The sequence below is a fragment of the Chrysemys picta genome, chromosome 1 (assembly GCF_011386835.1).
Source record: "Chrysemys picta bellii isolate R12L10 chromosome 1, ASM1138683v2, whole genome shotgun sequence".
Classification (NCBI taxonomy): domain Eukaryota; kingdom Metazoa; phylum Chordata; order Testudines; family Emydidae; genus Chrysemys; species Chrysemys picta.
This window is the reverse complement of record NC_088791.1, coordinates 191,375,214-191,395,073: the sequence shown is the minus strand read 5'-3', so window position 1 is coordinate 191,395,073 and position 19,860 is coordinate 191,375,214. Positions and strand designations below refer to the sequence as shown.

General features: G+C 40.0%; 1 protein-coding gene across 36 annotated transcripts in view; it reads right to left on the bottom strand.

Moving 5' to 3' along the window:
• Window positions 1–19,860, bottom strand: part of ITSN1 (intersectin 1) — a 200,261-nt gene that overhangs the window by 29,883 nt on the left and 150,518 nt on the right. For 25 of the 36 annotated variants that reach the window (XM_065589903.1, XM_042855793.2, XM_065589957.1 and 22 more), the window contains 4 exons: window positions 19,697–19,742; window positions 12,793–12,914; window positions 9,039–9,156; window positions 5,279–5,470 (listed from right to left, as the gene is read on the bottom strand). In XM_065589903.1, coding sequence (XP_065445975.1) covers window positions 5,279–5,470; window positions 9,039–9,156; window positions 12,793–12,914; window positions 19,697–19,742 — 478 coding nt within the window. Of the gene's footprint in view, window positions 1–3,466; window positions 4,963–5,278; window positions 5,471–9,038; window positions 9,157–12,792; window positions 12,915–16,898; window positions 17,530–19,696; window positions 19,743–19,860 lie in introns of those variants that run through there. The other 11 variants (XR_010600015.1, XR_010600017.1, XM_042855795.2 and 8 more) reach the window with 3 other exon arrangements.

Here is a 19,860-nt window from a genome sequence, read left to right as displayed (position 1 = left end):
AGAGTGAGCTTCTCAATTAACAGTCTTGAAATTTTCTATGAATGCCAACTACCAACGTTTACTGTACAACAGAGCAAGAGGTAACTTTCACAGGGTGACATTTGAATCCCTACTAAGGTCCCAAACAGTCCTCAATGGAGTTAGGAGAACCATATTCCAAAAACTCAGAAGCAGACATAGTAGTAAACTTGTTACTTAATTATTTCCTTTCAGGACAAAGCTCTCCCTGTCATCTTCCATTCCTGGCTTTACTTTCTCACCAAACGAAGGGAACTGACTCAGAGTCCCTCCTAGGGAAGAGGTCAGGATCCAGAATTACCACAGAGCTGTGAGACTTTGAGGAGCAGTCCAGTATAAAGAATCCTGCATGTGGTTGTGAGGAATGTGGTCTTTTCATGTGGAGCCTTTTACCTCAGTCACTGGTTTGAATTCAGTTCAGCTTGGTAGTTACCAAAAGACATTACTATCTCACCGCCAAGGAATTAAGTGGACCTGTGAGTTGGAGGTGCTAGTCCAATATTCTGTGGGCACAAACCAGAACCCTTGACAGTCTGAGCACAGAGGTTAAAAAGCGAATGGACTATCGGGGCTGAACTTCCTTCTCACCACTAGCTACGGCTACTGCAGGGTCAGAGTTTAAGCCAACTGAAGGGGCATGAAGGGCAAGGAAGGAGAGTGAATGGAAACCTCACATTAGCAATCATCCCAAAGTTCTTGCTTTGTAGCTAGGATAAATAGAGGCTTTCAGTATCCCATTTGTCAAACCAATGTCTTCCACAGGCATCAGATTCACAAACTTTACTATAGTATTAATTGATAATATAAATTGTACAAATATAAATACAGTGAAACAACAATACTTTTCACCTAATTGTTAATTCAATAATATAGCAGAATGAAAACTGTTCCATAATCTGATTTATACTGTTGTCAACACTGGGTCATTTCATGGCATTATGCTAGTTATCACAAGAGTGTTACAAACACATTTATATGGATTTGAGCCAGACTAGTTTTGGTTAGTTTGTGCTGAGCAAAATCAATGCAGCTTTCCTTTAAGGAATTTCTAAAATAGAATAAAGAGGAATAAAGAAATTGAAAATGATAATTCAATTGAGAGGCCTGATGCAAAGTCGGCAAATTTGCTGCCTATATCAGTACTTAAATACACAGTCATAGTTATTGTGTTAAACTACACACTTAGGCTACTTTTATTCAAGTAAACAGAAGTTAGAGACTAATCCCTATTCCAAATAGAAAAATCTCTCTTCTACAACCTGAAAAATGCCAAATTAAGTACAATATTCCAGACAACCCACATCCCAGGGATGAAGTCTTGCTGAAGGCAATCAGTGTTGAAAATTGTGTTGACAGCTCCATCGAGCATGCTCGGGAAGTCCCTCTCCAACCACTTTCATGAAGGAAACGTCTTCCTCAGATGACTAAGTGTCTATGAACTGTGCAGAAAAGACTTAAAAGGGGCCATAAACCCAATCTCATCGTTGTCCCTTTGAATGACCGCTCCTTTCCTGTATGCAGTGTTGTTGTAGCTTTCCTGTTAGCCAGAAAGAGCAAGAAAAGCTGCTATGCAACATGAGGATTAACTTTTCCTATACATAGAATGGCTTTCAGGAGCCTTGCAGCATGAGGCTAGTGACAGGATTTCCCTCTTTTTCTAAATTGTGGTTAAATAAATTAAAAACATGTTGAATGATTGACAGGCTATGCACCCTTCCTCCTCTGTGTACATGTTGGTGTTACTGCCTCCTAGAAGGGGATTCATACCTGCTGGTTTTGCAGTCCCAGGTCAGGGGACTGAAGAAACAAGGACATGGGAGTAATTCATCACAGGAAGGTCTGAATCTCAGTGTGGCTGTGGAGCTTGGCATTTGTGTCATTTGAGTCACTATGGCAGGCTAAGGTTTCTGCCGGATACGTCTGCTTGCCGCCTGAGGCATGTTGCATATACACTAAGAAGAAGCTGCAGCACCAGGCTTGATAGGCTTTTGGGTTTTGTGTGGTTGAGGAGGCTAAAGATCTTTTTAGATGAACTGGATGAATGAAGGAGAAGAGTCAAAATTGGATTCTGAGGAACAATTCAAAGTCTTTACTTTCAATGGTGTAATATTAAAGGATCTAATTTAAATTTTTTTGCCATTAGAGTCCCTTTGATTTTGTTTTCACTTAATGTAGAAATTTGAAAATCTAGAAAGGTAACAATGGATGTGTATGACAGTTCATTCTGATACTACAATTCCTTTGAAAATAATGTAACTACATAGCAAATACAATTCCCTGAATTATTACAGTCTATTGAGTAAACAAATATTATGGATACCTTTTACCTTCATGTGCTTTAACAAATCATAATGGCTCACTTGAACGTCTTGTTTAGGACACATTAGTGTGTGATTTGAGCTATTTAGTGAGTTGATTATTCGCAACAATGGACTGCTTTATAAACTATTGCCGTGTCAAGTGGTACACAGCACTCTTCAGAACAAGGATTCTTGGCACACTATACACTAATGTGTTTATAGAGCAAACTTAGACTCTTCAGTTCATGGCTCATTAACCTCATGAACTTTGGTGCCATTGTGATTTGTCAATCATGCATAATAAGCCAGTGTATCAAAATTTCTTATGAAAATTTGTTTAAAAATATTGCCTGCTTGATTAAAAAAAAAAAAAAACCACTTTAAAAAAAGAGCGCGCGCGCACACACACACACAAGCATCGGACACCACTGCATGTACAGAGAAGAGAAAAAATATTCATTTAAGTACTGTAATTACAAAGATATTGCCCAAATTTGGAGAAAATCTATTTATGGGCTGGTGTTATACAGGCCAATATTGTGTTTAGGACAAATGTTTATAGTCAAGTTACACATCTTTACACACACTAACTTATAATGGGAATGTCGAGAAAGCCTTCACTCAAGTAACACTGACATGCATGATTATAGTACGAAAATGTTTGAGTGCTATGCAAAATATGTACATTAAGTTATGCTAGTGTACAGAGCATATTTTTTTTGCAAACTAATGAAGGGAATACATTATATTGTACCGTGCTGAATGCACTTCTAGGAGAAGGAAAATCTGTGTAGCATACTAACAAGCACATTTTAAACTTAAATCCTAGTCTTAAAATTAAGTTTGAGAGTCAATGTGGTAACATACTACAATTGCTCCACTCTCTACTGATAGATGAGACTTGCATGTTGATGGTTTCAACGTAGCATTTAGAAAACACTTACGATCAGGAGCCACGTTTGAAAAGTTGTAATTAATTGTGATCAATTTGAATGTGTCTCAGTATGCAAAGGAAACACCACAAACTTGCCTCTGTATTAAAAGCGGAGTTTCAGGTTATTCATGTATGGTTAATTTGTTACACATACTAATACCACTTGTCAAATTCTGTTTGTACACAGCAAGAAGACGACAAACACATTTTGGTCTAGCTTTTTATACGAAGAATTTAATTATCTATACATGTGACTAATTGTAAAGGCTGTATTACAGTTGTTAAAGCTGCAGGTTTTATATATTTATATATTTTACATTCATATCAATGAAAATACTGAAGTGCAACTGAATAAGGAGCTTCACTTGTTCTTTGCACCACATGAAAAGAGGGGAGGGGTAAGGAAGGAACTCTATGACACCGCCAGCATGAAATTTAGAAATACATGAACAGAATATGACTAAATGTTAAAGTCATTAGTAGAATGGCTATATTGTGCTTGAGGCATGGTTCTTTTCCCCCCGGGTGCAGAGAGCACCAGGCATTTCATTAAGAGCTTATAATTAATGTTTGAAAGACAAACATGGCTTAGGCTACAGCACATCTACTACATAAACTTGACTGTAAGCTCCATTTAATATTAATTTGTATAAATTCCACAGTCTAGTTAAAAAATGTAAACATTGGAAATTAATTGCAGGGAGATATTTCTATACATTCTTTCTTGTCAAGATAATTACTTGTTCAAAAGATGATGTTCCATAGTCATGTAAAAGTAACAATGGTAATAAAACTTCATGTAACAGGTTGAAAAAAAAAAAAAAGTCATGTTAATTCTCAAAGACCACATGAATGTAGTATTCAACTGATTTCAGATATGAAAATGCAAAAACCACACAAATCTGAGACAAACAAAACAAAGATGCTTTCTTACTGTAGCTACAAATAACCGTGCAAAATAAAATTAATGCAATAAGGATTACAGCATTATGCAAGGATAGTATCTCTTGCATTGGAAGGAAATTAATTTCTTCTGTCCACAATGTATTACATACTCAACAAGGAACACCTGATACATACAGTATAAGAACTGGAACAAAATACCAATTGGGCATGTGTTAAAGTTCCTTAAACTGATTTAACTCCTTCTGTTCTTTTGTAATAGAAAAAAACAAGACATTGATAACACTGGACAAGTGAAAAATAAAAAAAGATACATAAAGTCTCAGATTTATGGACATTTGGAACAATTTTAATAGCACATGCAGCATTCCTTGATAGTGGGTCTTTTTGCAAGAACAAAAATTGCATTGCAGAAATTTTATTTATTCTTTTCCTTTAAAAGGCTAAAATACACATTTAAAATTATTTGTAAAACTACTGAAAGCACCTGTGCAAAGGTGGAAAAAATTGGTTTAGTAACTATGAAAGCCACAAAAGGACCCACTATCCTGTGTATTTTTTTTTTTTTGTAATTTTGCTTCTATATCTGTAGATAATTAACTCAAACATTGCGATTACATGCAACTAATGTAAAATGAGGTAAACTGCTCTGCAGTGTGTTCTTCTACTCAGAAGGCAGTAGATGATCATGCTGGAAGTCACATGATCAAGGCTGCATCTCCCATCATCCCTCTGGGCAGTGATATGGGATAGTGGGTCTCTTTGAGGACTTTCAAGCCTGAGTGGGGGATGGACAACATATGATTCCTAGAAAAAGGAGGAAAACAACACATAAGCAAAACAAAACAATGAGCAAAATTCAAGCTAGGAAAATGAGTCAGGCATGTAAACAGCATGATGCAAAAATGATAAAAGGGAACATGCTACAAAGGGGATGGAACTAAAAAAACCAAAACACAAAATAAGGTTTCTTTTACAGAAGGTCTTCAAAGAGACTTTGGCAAATGCAGCAGTGGTCAAGCTTTGAGTTCTGCAAACCATAGCAGAATCATAGCAATGCTGCATGTTACATTTTAAAATACTACATAAGCAGTAACAGTAAAATAGTAAGCAGGTCACTTACATTGCTGGCTTGGGTCCATATCTGTCGTCAGTTTCACATAGTTGGATGGGAAGAGACCCACTTGTCCATTCACTTCTCCTTTCCACCAATCTGGGTCGTCCTTGTTCAGGACGTTTATGATCTGGCCTTTGTTGAATGCCAGTTCATCGTCATTCTGTGCAGTGTAGTCATACATGCCAATTACTTGGCACACTGTAAGATAAATGAACAAGTCTATGGCATCGATAACATTCCAGTAAAATATCATATGTAAGTGTATTCAAGTTACAATGATGATTACTGTCTGCAATATTTCCCTGGTTAGAAAATACTCAGCAAATAATAAGATGGGTTTACATATCAAGATTGACTTTCTGAAAGTCAGAACTTGTTCTAGGATTAGATATTAGTTTTCTACAGCCATTTAACTTTAGTTTTATAGTTATTCTACCCACAAAAGCTCTACAGTGGTTTTATATGGAGACAAAACAATCCCACATGTTCTGGATCTTCTCTAGCATTACAAAGCCTACTCTCTCAGCTAGGACTGGTCAACTGACAAATAACTGTGGCATACAGAACATTTTTGAACCCCCACTTTTACAAATTTAGGGTATGGACTCTTTCTTCAAAGTATTATAACTTTGCTTTGAAGGGGGAGAAAGCCTAAACACAGATCCAGTCAGGAGAAAGCAAGCAATGAGATCCCTCTGGTGACAATGCTGCCAGAGATGTTTAGAATATCAGAAATTAGAGACTATTGGGTGGGGGGGTGGGGGGGGGTGGAAGAGGGGGGAAAAAATCAGAAAACTTGTTAGGTCATTTAACCCATCCTCTTGCCAGGGCAAAATTGTTGCCTGCAATATATTTTTCTATTTTCTTATCATGGAACTCAGTATATCTGAGTGGCTCCCAGGACACAATGGGTTCCGCACAATCACAATAGGGAGGAAAATTAGAAAACTGGCCCAATTCTCCCAAACCAAGTAGGGCTTTTAAACAAAAGAACAACAACAACAACTTATTTCCTTATCCTTTCTGCTGTGTTCTATGTTCCAAGCAATGGGGCTTCTGGTATTTTCCCCTCAAAAGATCGTTTGACAGTCTAATAGATCTCAGTGTCAGGAAACAGCTCCATGATATTCAGCATTAATTTCCTCCCAGTACTCTATGCTAGCACTTGTATAACTCAAAATAATTCCTGTTTACTTCTCCAGAGATCTGGAGCCTGTCAGGACTCCTTTTAATTATTGCTTTGCCTATCATGCTAAGGAGGAGTCAGATAGCTAATCCAAGCTAATTTCCACATTTGACTATATATGGTGTACACATTTCAGTGCAGAGTTTCTCTAACATTTATAAATTTTTAGCATTCTGTTTCTTACGCTGAAAAAAGGTAATTTGTCATCCACTGTTATTTGTCCCAACTAATACTGCATTGAGCCAAATAAAGTCTGAATTTGGTCCGATCCCACTACACTTAAGTTTGCTAGTGGAGTTTTGAATATACAGTAGAACCTCAGAGTTATGAACACCAGAGTTATGAACTGTCCAGTCAACCACACACCTCATTTGGAACCAGAAGTACACAATCAGGCAGCAGCAGAGACAAAAAAAAGAAGCAAATACAGTACAGTACCGTGTTAAATATAAACTACTAAACTCTGAGATTCTACTGTACCTCATCTCAGATGGAAAACCCTAGGAATGATCCCAATTTGCTTGTATTCCTAGCAGTGACAGCAGCTCCAAAACCCACAGATAACTATATAAGTAAATTAAAGCGTATGTACCCCTCATTTCTGTTAAAAAAAACAACAAAATAATGATATGCAGTTGGCCCAGTGGTTATTTGTAATACATCATCTGATACATGGGTTAGAATCAGAGTGTAGGTTCCTGTCTGGCTCTCTCCAGCTCAGCACAAGCTACAAATACTATGGAAGCAGCACACTTATTCTTTAAAGTAAGTAGGAATGCTTGGAAACAGGTTTCCTAGTATTTCTATAAAATAACCTCTCTACCTGTGGCAATACAGAAGTGGCACTCACAGGCTATGAAGGGAGTCCCACTCATTTCTCAAGCTAGGAGGACAGTGCTCACATCACAGGTTTGGAAGGGGACAGATATAAAGCAGTGAGAAATTAAGAAACTCTCAAGGTCCCAATAGGCAAAAAGTGTCCATTCAACAGAATTTAAAAAGCTGTCCAAAGTCATACAATTCATGTTATGTTATGATAGTCCTTCCCCTTCAAACTCCAGACATCATGTGCTATTGCACACTTTAAAGACCCCTCTCTATGTACTACCCTGGCCACTACTCTCCTCTTATGAAGATTCTTCTCAGTTCTACTTCCCACAGCCATAAGTTGCTCCTTTGCATAAAAAAAACCTCTATATTCTGTTCCACCAGCCCATACCTCCAGACTTCCTCCATAAAGACACCCTATTAGACTGACCACATGCCAAATGAGGACATTATCATTACAAAAGGAAATACAAGATCGTCCCTTTTCTTCCACACACTCTCCAAAGTCAATATAAAGTTGTATTTGGTACGATCATGTTTGAGGTGTCCAATATTCACGATACGAATAATGTAAGACATTACTAGAATGTTTGTGTATTTGTATAAAACACTGTTTAGCGCTTGTGAAAGGTTCTAGCTTGTCAGCCCTATAATACAGAAAATACAAGTGCCTCTGCAATGCCTTGCAAGTGTGCCCCAAGCCTGAACTGGTGGAAGCTACCTCACCAGTGGTGAGAAGATAGATCAGTCTTCATGCTAGTTGACTTTTTTGCTTTCCTGCTAAATCTACCAATAAGAGGGCCATTTAGTGCCACTTGGGATGCAGACTTTTCTGATGTGGCCACCTGCTTTCACCGAAAACTGAAATGAGACTTATTTCATACTTTTCAAAGAGGTCACTGAACATATCAGATGACAGCTTTCAGTCATTCGAGTATTCCATTATAATTTCATGACTTATCTAGTTCCCTAGCATTTAAATACTTATGACTACTTTTCCTAATTATTTGGAGACAGAACATCAAGATAGACGGCATGCTTGGTGTGTCAGTGTGTAGGTTCAATGTTTTATACACAGTCAATTAGAAATAGACTCCTTTTGGCTCAAGGGAATGATAATGGTTAGAGAACAGCTCAGGGAAGTAGTGTACGAGTGTAAGTCCAAGCCAGGTCAAATTAATGGAAGACATTACCATCTGGATATCGTTCAATGGCTTATGTGGATCAAACTGATTGTCTCACTTCAGATCCTCATGGGCAAGTGTCCTTACCACAAGGGTACCACCCAAACTGGCAAACTCAGCAGGGATATTAAGGACACAGAATGAGCTATCTTCTCACCCTTAAACCTGGTCCTGCCACAGTTGGCATACATTAGTAGGATGGTTTGTTACTGCCTGTGCTGGATCTTTAGTGGATAGTATATTTCAGTCTCTAGGGGCATCAGTCCTGTATCCTTTCATTAGCATTAAAATAAGCAAATATGTATGACAGATATATTGCATGTTAACTCGACTGGTCTGCTTTCCCTAAAGTCATATGATCAAAGCTAGATATGAGAAAATACTCTATAGATGAAATAAAGAAACTTATTGTATAGAAATTCATAAGAAAAATGAAATATTTTTAGAAAGGAACTTTGAAACCCAAGTGACTAGTATAAAACAGTTAGTTCACTAGAAATGTCCAGTTCTAAACTACACAAGTGACACAGAACAATAAATATTTTGAGAACATTACTGTGTTACTTACCAGAAGGTAATACTGTTGATTTAGGTGGCTCGGTTGGTGTAGTTTTACTGGTACCAGGACTTAAAAGTTTTACATAGTTAGCAGGGAACCATCCTATCTGTCGTTTTTTCCCTCGTGCCTAATAAGAAAATAATTCTTTTCAGAGGGTTAAGCACATCAACAGACCCCAAACCAGGCCAGGGTAACTCAGTCTACATTTTATTTATATTTGAAGTTACACTGACCACTTTAAAATAGGCCAAATGATTTTACAGAACATAGTTTTTTTTTTTTTTTTTTTTAAGAGCACTGAAACATTCTGATACTCATGTAAGTCCTTTTCTACTTGGCAAACATTGATTTCTCCCACACTGTATTTCTAAAAAGCTAAAATTAGAGTATAGAATCATAGAAATGTAGGATTGGAAGGGACTTAAAGTTATCAAGTTCAGCCCCCTCACTAAAGCAAGATCCAAGTACCTAGACCATCCTTGACAGCTGTTTGTCCAACCAGTTCTTAAAAACCTCCAGTGATGGGGATTCCACAACCTCCCTTGGAAGCCTGTTCCAGAGCTTAACTACCCTTATAGTTAAAAAGGTTTTACTCATATCTAACCTAACGCTCCTTGCTGCAGATTAACTCCATTATTTCTTGTCCTATCTTCAGCCCACATGGAGAACAGCAAACTATAGCCGTAGTATTATAAACTTACAATAGATACACAAACAGTTACCAATTGCTACAAAGATAATGACAGACACTGTGGCATAGGAAGTGTTCCAAGTTTTTGTTCAGCTAAACTTGAAGATTGGACATTTATCAAACAAGAGCTTAGCAAGATATAAAAAAAGGGGCTGGACATTTACATGGATATCAAGAATCTCCAGCTATAATTAAGAACGAATTTTGGAAGGGATATTAAAGTTCATGCTTCAGGGCTTCAACCAATTTAACTAAGGGAAACTAGGATGAGACAATGTAGAGGACAGATCTGCCTACAGCAGGGTTGTCACACCTTCCACTGAAATATCTGGTACTGAGCATTATTGGAGACAAAACACTGGACTAGATGGAACTCGGATCTGATACTGTCTGCAAAACTGGGCTAGATGTTTCACAGGAACAGTCTCAGATTATTTTGTCAATGAACTTCTTCTTTCCAGCAAAGAACCAGAAGAGAAGCCTGGGAAATGGTTTTTAAATCTTTCTGACCAACAACTGTAAAATGGGCACTAATTTTAGTGCTAATTCTTTATTTTTAAAGATTTATATGTGTTTTTTGCCATTTACTTTTTGTAGTTGGATGAAGATGTAAGAATTTCTAATATTATACTGAAGTTTGCCTTTTAAAGCATAACAAAAATATCTTTGTTCTATATCTATTGAAAGCAGCCATCTGTGAAGTATTACATCTTGGATTACCAATTTAACCTAATCTTTTTAGATCTGATTCAAAGTCTGCATAGATTAACAACAGCCAAATAGTCCTGGAAGATCTCCTTAAGCCTAACAGAATATAATGCCTGATAGATATTTATGCATCTCTGTTCTGTTTGGAAAAAGCAGTCCTACAGCATTTGATTTGATTTTATCTTTATTGCCACTCTGACTAATATTTAATCCAGCTCCTTCAGACTGAGATACAATGGAGGTTCTATTTCTTTTTGATGGACAATTATGAGCAAACATTGTTTCAAGCCAAAAATCAAACAATAAATAGGTTCTTCCACAGTTTAAAAGAACAAGTGTCAACTTGAAACGTATTGTTTTTAAAAATTGAATTAAAAGTAGTTCGATACTACACCATCTCCTGAATCCTCCTGCCACTCACGTTTTACAGCCATACTTTTGTTTTTTAATGCTTCTCTTTTCCCAGATGCTGCATGAAAGAGCCAAGCAACCAGCACAGGAAACAGACTATAAAATGCTGTCAAAGGAGCAAACTAAACATGCTACGGAAAAAAATAGATTTCCTCCCCTCCCTCAATTTTATTCCACTACAGTATTCTTCAGCCGTACTTGTAGCAACAATAGGCAAAACATTTTCAGATAAAATACTATTAGGTTGCTGGTGTCTCTGACGTTGTCATGTTACAGCAAGAATTGTTGCAGTATTAAAAGCTGTGTTAGATGTCCTGCAGGGTGGTGGGGTTACATACAAAGTGTTCTGTAATTTGTGAATCTGACTTCTCACTCAACTACAGGCTTGATTTTATGAGAAGAGTGGAGAAGGACATTAATATAGTCCCTGGCATGCATGGAGTTTGGCAGCATGTATTCATGCAGTTCCTAAAGCTTTTAAAATTAAATACAAAAGTTAAATCTGTTTTAATCCTGATTTAAGCCATTTAACTAAACATTAAAAAAACCCTAAATGTTAAACCTGTCATACAATTAGGTACTATGGGAACTCAAGGTAAAGATGGATATTCACATAATAAAAGTCCAATGTTTGTTTCAACATTTACACTGCCTGTTACTTGCTGATTGTGGTTAGTCTTGCTGAAGGCATCCTGTTTTAACTTTTCTACTTTTAAAATTTTTTTTTATTGGCAACAATAAAACTTGTTTGAGCGTCTTACGTTATAAATTAAGAGTGATGTAGCAAGCTGCTGAAATTAACCTGTGAGAGGAGCTCCCAGAGGGAGAGGGAAGAACCACCAGTAAAGAAATATGGAAGGGAGGAGATGGTAGTGACTATTTAAGGTCTGGATAAACTCAAACGTGCATTACAAAAAATTATATAATTTTGCTCTTTTGGATAATATTGTCACCACATACACACTAAAATCAGATTGATGACACAAAGCAGGACTGAAAAAAAAAACATTAGGTTTGTTGTTAAAAAGCACCGAAGTCAAAGTTTCAGAACTGACCTGAAGCAAGTTCTAAACATTAAAAATCAAAACAAAAAACACTTGTTGGTTATTTTAATAGTATTAACAACATTAACCATTTTTAAAGCATCTTATAACTTTAAAACTTTCTGACATCCAGTGCTTTTTAGTGGCAAAAGTTAATCATTTTTTTCTTTTTTTCATTAAACTGGGCCTTGCAGAGATGGCTCGTAAAAGTGGTAGCCTCCATTGTGACAAAACAGTCCCATTGAATGAAGAACTTGAAACAGCGGCCAGTACTTCCAAAACCAGTTTTAAACATTCCTTTTATATACACACACAAGATATGCTCTCATTTGGGAAAAACTGAGTCAGTTAGCTTAGGTAGTATAATGGATCACTTGAGTTTTCTTTTAAATTAAAATCAAAAGCAATTTTTTTATTTGTCCTAATCACACTCAATTTTGTTACACGTGGTGGATAAAACTACGTCTATGTTAAACATTTGGCAACCATATCCTTACATGACTGCTGTCCACTGATTAATTTATTGAGCAGATTAACGGTGAAGAAAGGACAGACAGTGAAGAAATTGACTATCACTCTGAGACCCTAATATTTCCAACGGAAAAAAGACCAGTTTAAATAGTCAGTTTAGACCAAAAGAAATTTAGCAAGACTGGTTGAAGAAATAGATTTGATTAGCCCAAAATTTGTCCTTTGTTTGTATCTTTCTATTATCCACAGCATGGCAAAATACCTTGCTATTACCTTAGATAATTTTATGTTTTATTTTAAAGAACTAATGTAAATGTGTATGTTTCAAATATTTTGGCTGCATACTAATTTTTTCCCAGAGGTAGTGATGTGTCCATCCTTTGAAAAATAAAACAAAATATGGATGTGGAATTTTATAAAAGTAGTAGTAGTAACTAACTTGGAGCTCTCCTTCCCACCATCCACCTGGATTCTTCTTTCTGATGAGTATCAGTTGACCAGGAGCCAGGGTAAGTTGTTCAGGTCCTGTTGCTGTGTAAGAGGCAATAACTTGGGCAATTTCTGTTAAATAGAAAGAGAAAAAAATTCCATTTACTGTTAATCTGAAAAATGGAACCACTACCCAAGTTTAGCATGCAATATTTACTGTGCCATATCTCATGAGTACAGTATGTCCACTATGCACTTCTTACCATCAAATTGGTTTTATTTTCTATTTATGCTGTACCACAGATATGGACGGCAGTTTACCATATATCAGAGCCTTGCCCCAAAAGAGTTCACACATAAATTAGGAACAGAATGATGTGTGAAGACAATAGTACGGGGTGGGTTGGTGCAGGTTAGAGTGAAGATTCTACAGTCACTTGGGAAGTAGTGTTTATCATGAGGGTCACACACCACTTTATTTATTTATTTAGGACTATAGTCTTCCTGGCTACCAGAAGTAGTACATTTTGAGAAAAGACCTCAAGAAGGAGAGGTTGGAGGTGTGGCAGATAGGAGTCAGAGAGGGAGTTCCAGGTATAGGGATTTACATGAAAAACTGAATTGACAACCTCAAGGGTTCAAACATCATGAGTCAAGCCCCCCAAAATCATAAGATTTTAAAGAATAGCGTTTGGGTTTTTTTTAATTTGCCTTGTGGATTTTGAACCTGTAGCATTCATATTTTAAAGGTAGAAACTTAGAAAACTCTGAGAGCCTCACAATCACATGGCTCCAAGAGCTGAGGCCTACATAAAATAATCAAATATTGTGAGAGTTGGCAACATTGTACACAACAGCAGAAGGAGGAGGTTGACAGAGAGAGCACTAGTATGGGCTAAAGGAGGACTGAGTGGAACAAAAGGATACAAGAGTCAGGGCCGGCTCCAGGCACCAGAGTAGGAAGCAGGTGCTTGGGGAGGCCAATTCAAAGGAGTGGCACTCCGTCTGGTATCGGGGCGGCACGTCCGGGTCTTCGGTGGTGGGTCCCTCATTCTCCCTCTTCCTCTTTGAGCTGCTGCTGAATAGCAGAAGAGGAAGAGAGGAAGGACCCGCCACCGAACTGCGGTAGAAGAAGTGGCACAATTGAGCTGCCGCCAAAGTGCTGCCGTTCTTTTTTTTTTGCCGGTTGGGGCAGCAGAAAAGCTGGAGCCGGCCCTGACAAGAGCAGAGAAGTATGTTGTGGAGAGTTTTGAAATCAAGAACAAAGATTAGTTTGATTAAGGGAGGCAACAGAAAGCCAGTGACAATAATGAGAGATTGACAACGATGGAAGCATTTTGCAAGGAATATTTTTGGTGGCACTTATTTGGACAAACTTCTCAGGGGAAAACATGTTTACGGGAGGCCAGAGAGAAAGGCTTGCAACAATCAAACCCTGCAAAAATGTTGTCACAATGGAAGTAGATAGGAAATGAACGTTTTGGAAAATAAATCAAGGCAGGATTTAGTGACAGGACTCACGTAAGAAAGAGGGAGGTGGTGTTAAATATTACAACAATTGGGACCCAGTGGTAAACTGAGGATAGTGGAGTTGTCAACAGTGGAAGAGGATTTGAGAGTTTAGTTTTTGACATGCTAGGTCTTTGATGTGGCTGTGATTGAGTAGCCACCTATGAGCCAAAGGAACTAAGGGGCATTTGCACAGGAGATCTTTTTAGGCCTAATTGGGGTGGAGTAATAGGAGGATTTAAGAGCCCCAGATAGCTCACAGATGACGGTCTCTAATGATGGGAGCTCAGTGGGAAGCTTTTTCCCGGGCAGGTTTTGAGTGGGGTTTTTTGTGTGTGTGTGTTTTGTTCTACAGGCTGGAGACAGAGGCAGTTTTTACTTGGCAATGGCTAGAATAAGACTGGGGACTAGCTAGGTGATGTGGTAACTGGGTTAGGCTGATTAGGTCTCCCAGGAAGTGTACTGAGTCTGCCTTTTGTTTGAGATTAAGCGTGCCTAGATTAAGACATTTATTTTTGGTGCAATATTTTTGTGAGTTTTCAAGAGGCATATTTTGTGTTGTATTATTTGTGACACAGTGTTTGCATGAAAAGCCATTTCTGCACAGAACAGTCTTAGTCTTGGGATGGCCTAACATAACCTGCCCCAGCCACACTGGCATTTGGAGAGTCAGCAGAAAAGAGAGACAGCTCCTACAATGACCAAGAAGGGGTTAATGAGAGCCTGAGGGCCCAATCAGCCCCACCCGCTTACACCCTTGCAAGATGTCACACCTGGAAGGAAGAGATAGAGGAAAAGCTTGGCTCAGTGGTGGCTGACAGAGAGGATTTGACCTCTTGAGCTAGCCCTGTGAAGGAAAGGCTGGCTGGGGACAGAGCCTAACCAGAGGCTGTTTGAGGCTATTAGCCAATACATATGTTAGGCATAGTATACACCACATTAATGGGTATTATGTGTACAGTATTAATATAATACACACACATTATATATATAGGGAAGTTATGTTAACTGAACACATTATGCTATCCCCGCAATTCTGTTCACCCATATCAAATACCCGACAACACTTTCCAAATCTGAAGACAGCTTTGGCATTAAAAACAGGCATCCGTCATCATCCACCGATTCCGCTGTAACTCTGCTTTCCTGGTGCTATGAATCCACTTTGCAGGTCCTCTTGTCGTTCGGTATAAATATCTATTCCCGTGGCATCCGTCGTCATCCACCGATTCTGCTGCAACTCTGCTTTCCTGCTCTCCTTCAGACCCCATACCACGGCAAGCATGGAGCCTGCTCAGCTCACAGCTGCTGTTGTGAGTATTGTAAACACCTCGTGCATTATCCTACAGTATGTGCAGAACCAGAACCTGCAAAAGCACGCGAGGAGGCGACGACAGTGCGATGGGGCAGGTTCATGCTGTGGAACGCCAATTCTGGGCCCGGAAACAAGCACAGACTGGTGAGACTACATAGTGTTGCAGGTCTAGGATGATTCCCAGTGGCTGCAAAACTTTTGCATGCGTAAGGGCACTTTCATGGAACTTTGTGACTCGCTTTCCCCTGCCTGGAAGTGCAAGAGTACCAAAATGAGAGCAGCCCTCACAGTTGAGAAGCGAGTGGCGATAGCCCTGTGGAAGCTTCCAACGCCAGACAGCTACTAGTCAGTCGGTAATCAATTTGGAGTGGGTAAATCTACTGTGGGGGCTGCTGTGATCCAAGTAGCCAACGCAATCACTGAGCTGCTGCTATGAAGGGTAGTGACTCTGGGAAATGTGCAGCTCATAGTGGATGGCTTTGCTGCAATGGGATTCCCTAACTGTGGTGGGGCGATAGACGGAACGCATATCCCTATCTTGGGACCGGACCACCTTGGGAGCCAGTACATAAACCACAAGGGGTACTTTTCTAATGGTGCTGCAAGCACTGGTGGATCACAAGGGACGTTTCACCGACATCAACGTGGGATGGCCGGGAAAGGTACATGACACTCGCATCTTCAGGAACTCTGGTCTGTTTGAACAGCTGCAGGAAGGGACTTACTTCCCAAACCAGAAAATAACTGTTGGGGACGTTGAAATACCTATAGTTATCCTTGGGGACCCAGCCTTCCCCTTAATGCCAGGGCTCATGAAGCCATACACAGGCATCCTGGACAGTAGTAAGGAGCTATTCAACTATATGCTGAGCAAGTGCAAAATGGTGGAAGAATGTGCATTTGGACATTTAAAAGTGCAGTGGAGCAGTTTACTGACTCTGTTAGACCTCAGCAAAACCAATATTCCAACTGTTATTGCTGCTTGCTGTGTGCTCCACAATACCTGAGAGAGTAAGGGGGAGACGTTTATGGCAGGGTGGAAGGTTGAGGCAAATCGCCTGGTCGCTGATTATGCGCAGTCAGACACAAGGGTGATTAGAAGAGCGCAGCGGGCGCACTGCACATCAGAGAAGCTTTGAAAACCAGTTTCATGACTGGCCAGGTTACAGTGTGACAGTTCTGTTTGTTTCTCCTTGATGAAAACCTGCCCCCTTGGTTCACTCTACTTCCCTGTAAGCCAACTGCCCTCCCCCCTTCGATCACCGCTTGCAGAGGCAATAAAGTCATTATTGTTTCAAAATCATGCATTCTTTATTAATTCATCACACAAATAAGGGGATAACTGCCAAGGTAGCCCAGGAGGGGTGGGTGAGGAGGGAAGCACCGATTGGGGTGATGGATGAGGGTAGAGGGAAGGACAAGGCCACACTGCACTTCAAAACTTATTGAATGCCAGGTTTCTGTTGTTTGGGCAGTCCTGTGGGGTGGAGTGGTTGGGTGCCCAGAGGGGGCCCCCCAGCATTCTTAGGCATCTGGGTGAGGAGGCTATGGAACTTGGGGAGAAGGGCAGGCAGTTACACAGGGGCTGCAGCAGCGGTCTGTGCTCCTGCTGCATTTCCTGCAGCTCCACCAGACGCCGGAGCATATCAGTTTGATCCCCCAGTAGCCTCAGCATTGCATCCTGCCTCCTCTCATCACGCTGCCGCCACCTCTCCTCTCGCTCATCGCTCCTGTCCTTGCATTCATTTTCTGCTTTCCTGGACTCTGACATTGCTTGCCTCCATGCATTCTGCTGAGCATTTTCAGTGCAGGAGGATTGCATGAGCTAAGAGAACATTTCATCGCGAGTGCATTTTTTTTGCCTTCTTATCTGTGCTAGCCTTTGGGACGGAGATGATAGGGGGAGTGTTGAAACATTTGCAGCTGCAGGAGGAAAAAAGGGAGAGTAGTATTTAAGAAGACACATTTTAGAGAACAATGGGTTGACTCTTTCACGGTGAACCAAGCTGTTAACATTACATAGCACATGTGCTTTCGGTACAAGGTCGCATTTTGCCTCTTATATTGAGGGCCTTCCAGTTTGGTGTGAGAGATCGCACACGAATGGCTGGGCAACTGAATTCAGCTTGCAGGAAGCTATGGTAAGCCACAGTCTTTCGGCTTCTTCAATCTTCATAACATGTGGGAATGGTTTCAAATAGCAGCGCCCTGCTTTCCCATACCAAGCACCTGTTGGGTTGGCCATTTAAAAAGGAGGGGCTGTACTGGCCACGAATGCATCCAGTCTTCGGGAAAATTAATAATTAAACACGCTTGCTTTTAAACCATGCATTATATTTACAAAGGTACACTCACCAGAGGTACCTTCTCTGGCTTCATAGTCAGTGAGCCGCTTTGGGAGGGTATTGGCGCCAGGGTGATAAACAGTTCCTGGTGGTCAGGGAGAATGGTTTCTCCGCTTGTGCTATCCTCCTCCTCCTCCAGCTCATCTTCCTCATCCCCAAAATCCTCATCCCTGTTGCGTGAGACTCCCCCCTTGCAGGTGTCCACGGAAAGGGGTGGGTAGTCGTGGCCCCCCCCCTAGAATTGCATGCAGCTCATCATAGAAGCGGCACGTCTGGGGCTCTGACTCAGAGCGTCCGTTTGCCTCTTTGGCTTTTTGGTTGGCTTGCCTGAGCTCCTTAATTTTCACGTGGCACTGCTGCTGTTGTAGCCTCTGTCCATCATGCCCTTAGAGATTTTTTTCAAATATTTTGGCATTTCGTCTTTTGGAACAGATTCATCTCCCCAAACAGCTATCAGATCCAGTACCTCCCGTTCAGTCCATGCTGGAGCTATTTTGCTATTCTGGGACTGCATGGTCACCCGTGCTGATTAGCTCTGCATGGTCACCCGTGCTGATCAGCTCGCCATGCTGGCCAAACAGGAAATGAAATTCAAAAGTTCCCGGAGCTTTTTCCTGTTTACCTGGCCAGTGCATCTGAATTGAGAGTGCTGTCCAGAGCGGTCAGAATGGAGCACTCTGGGATAGCTCCGGGAGGCCAATACTGTCGAATTGCGTCCATACTACCCCAAATTCGACCCGGCGATGTTGATTTTAGCGCTAATCCCCTCGTCGGGGAGGAGTTCAGAAATCGATTTTAAGAGCCCTTTAAGTCGATAAAAATGGCTTCGGCGTGTGGACAGATCAATTTAATCCTGGACCTAGCACTGCTAAATTTGACCTAAACTCGTAGTGTAGATCAGGGCTTAGAAATCTTTCAGAAAATAAACAAATAGCTCTATTGCATTCTGAATATATTCTTTATTATTTCTGAGTGTTGAACTCTGATGGGAAGAATTCCAACAGAATCACAAGCCAGCTCAGGAAAGTTAGGCCCCTTTTAGCATAGTGTGTATACAGCATGAAGACATAAAATCCTTCTCTGTATAAACATTGACACATCTGTAATCAGTTTTGTATTGCTTCTGAAAATTCAGAAAATAGCTGTCCCTGTGCCCCCACCTACTACCAGTTTCTGCCAAGAATGCCCAGTCTTCTTGCTGCTCCTTTATTTAGAGAAAGTAGTGAAAACATTCCTGTTGGCTGGGCATTTAGGAACACTGAAACCTCCATGCTGAGCAATATACAGGGCCAACCCTCAGTTTTGTGGCAAGTAAATTATGCAGGATTCCAGGCAGAATGCCACAACCTGAAGTGGGATGTGTACTTCACCACAATGTTTATCAGACACGTACATAAAACTGCACAATCCTCATGGATCAACTGCCCTGTTATATGCACCATCCCCAAGTTGTGTGAATTTACATTCACTTTCAGGCAACATTTTTTTGGGAAGTTTTGTAACATGGTGCTTGGATACTGCCGTGATGGATGCTGTACAATACCCTAAAGCAAATGTAAATGTTTAAAGAAGGGTAGCAACATACTGGGCTATACATAGGGAAAGAGGGAAGAATAAGAATGAGCAACTTATTAAATTGTTACAAAGGAGACTTCATTCCTATTTAAGTTTCTTACTCTTTGTTAGAAGCAAATATATCCTTTAGCACACGGAGAAATAAAATGTTGCCACACTGTGTAACTCACCAGGTTTCTTCCCTAAACTTCCTGTTTTTCCAGCAGTTCCAGGGACCTTAAAATAAAAAGGCAAATATAAAATTTACACACGTTCATATGTTTATTTCTCCTGACTACCAAAATGGCTTTGCTACAGCATTTTCCAAAAGAAGGCTCTGAATAGTTAGTGACTG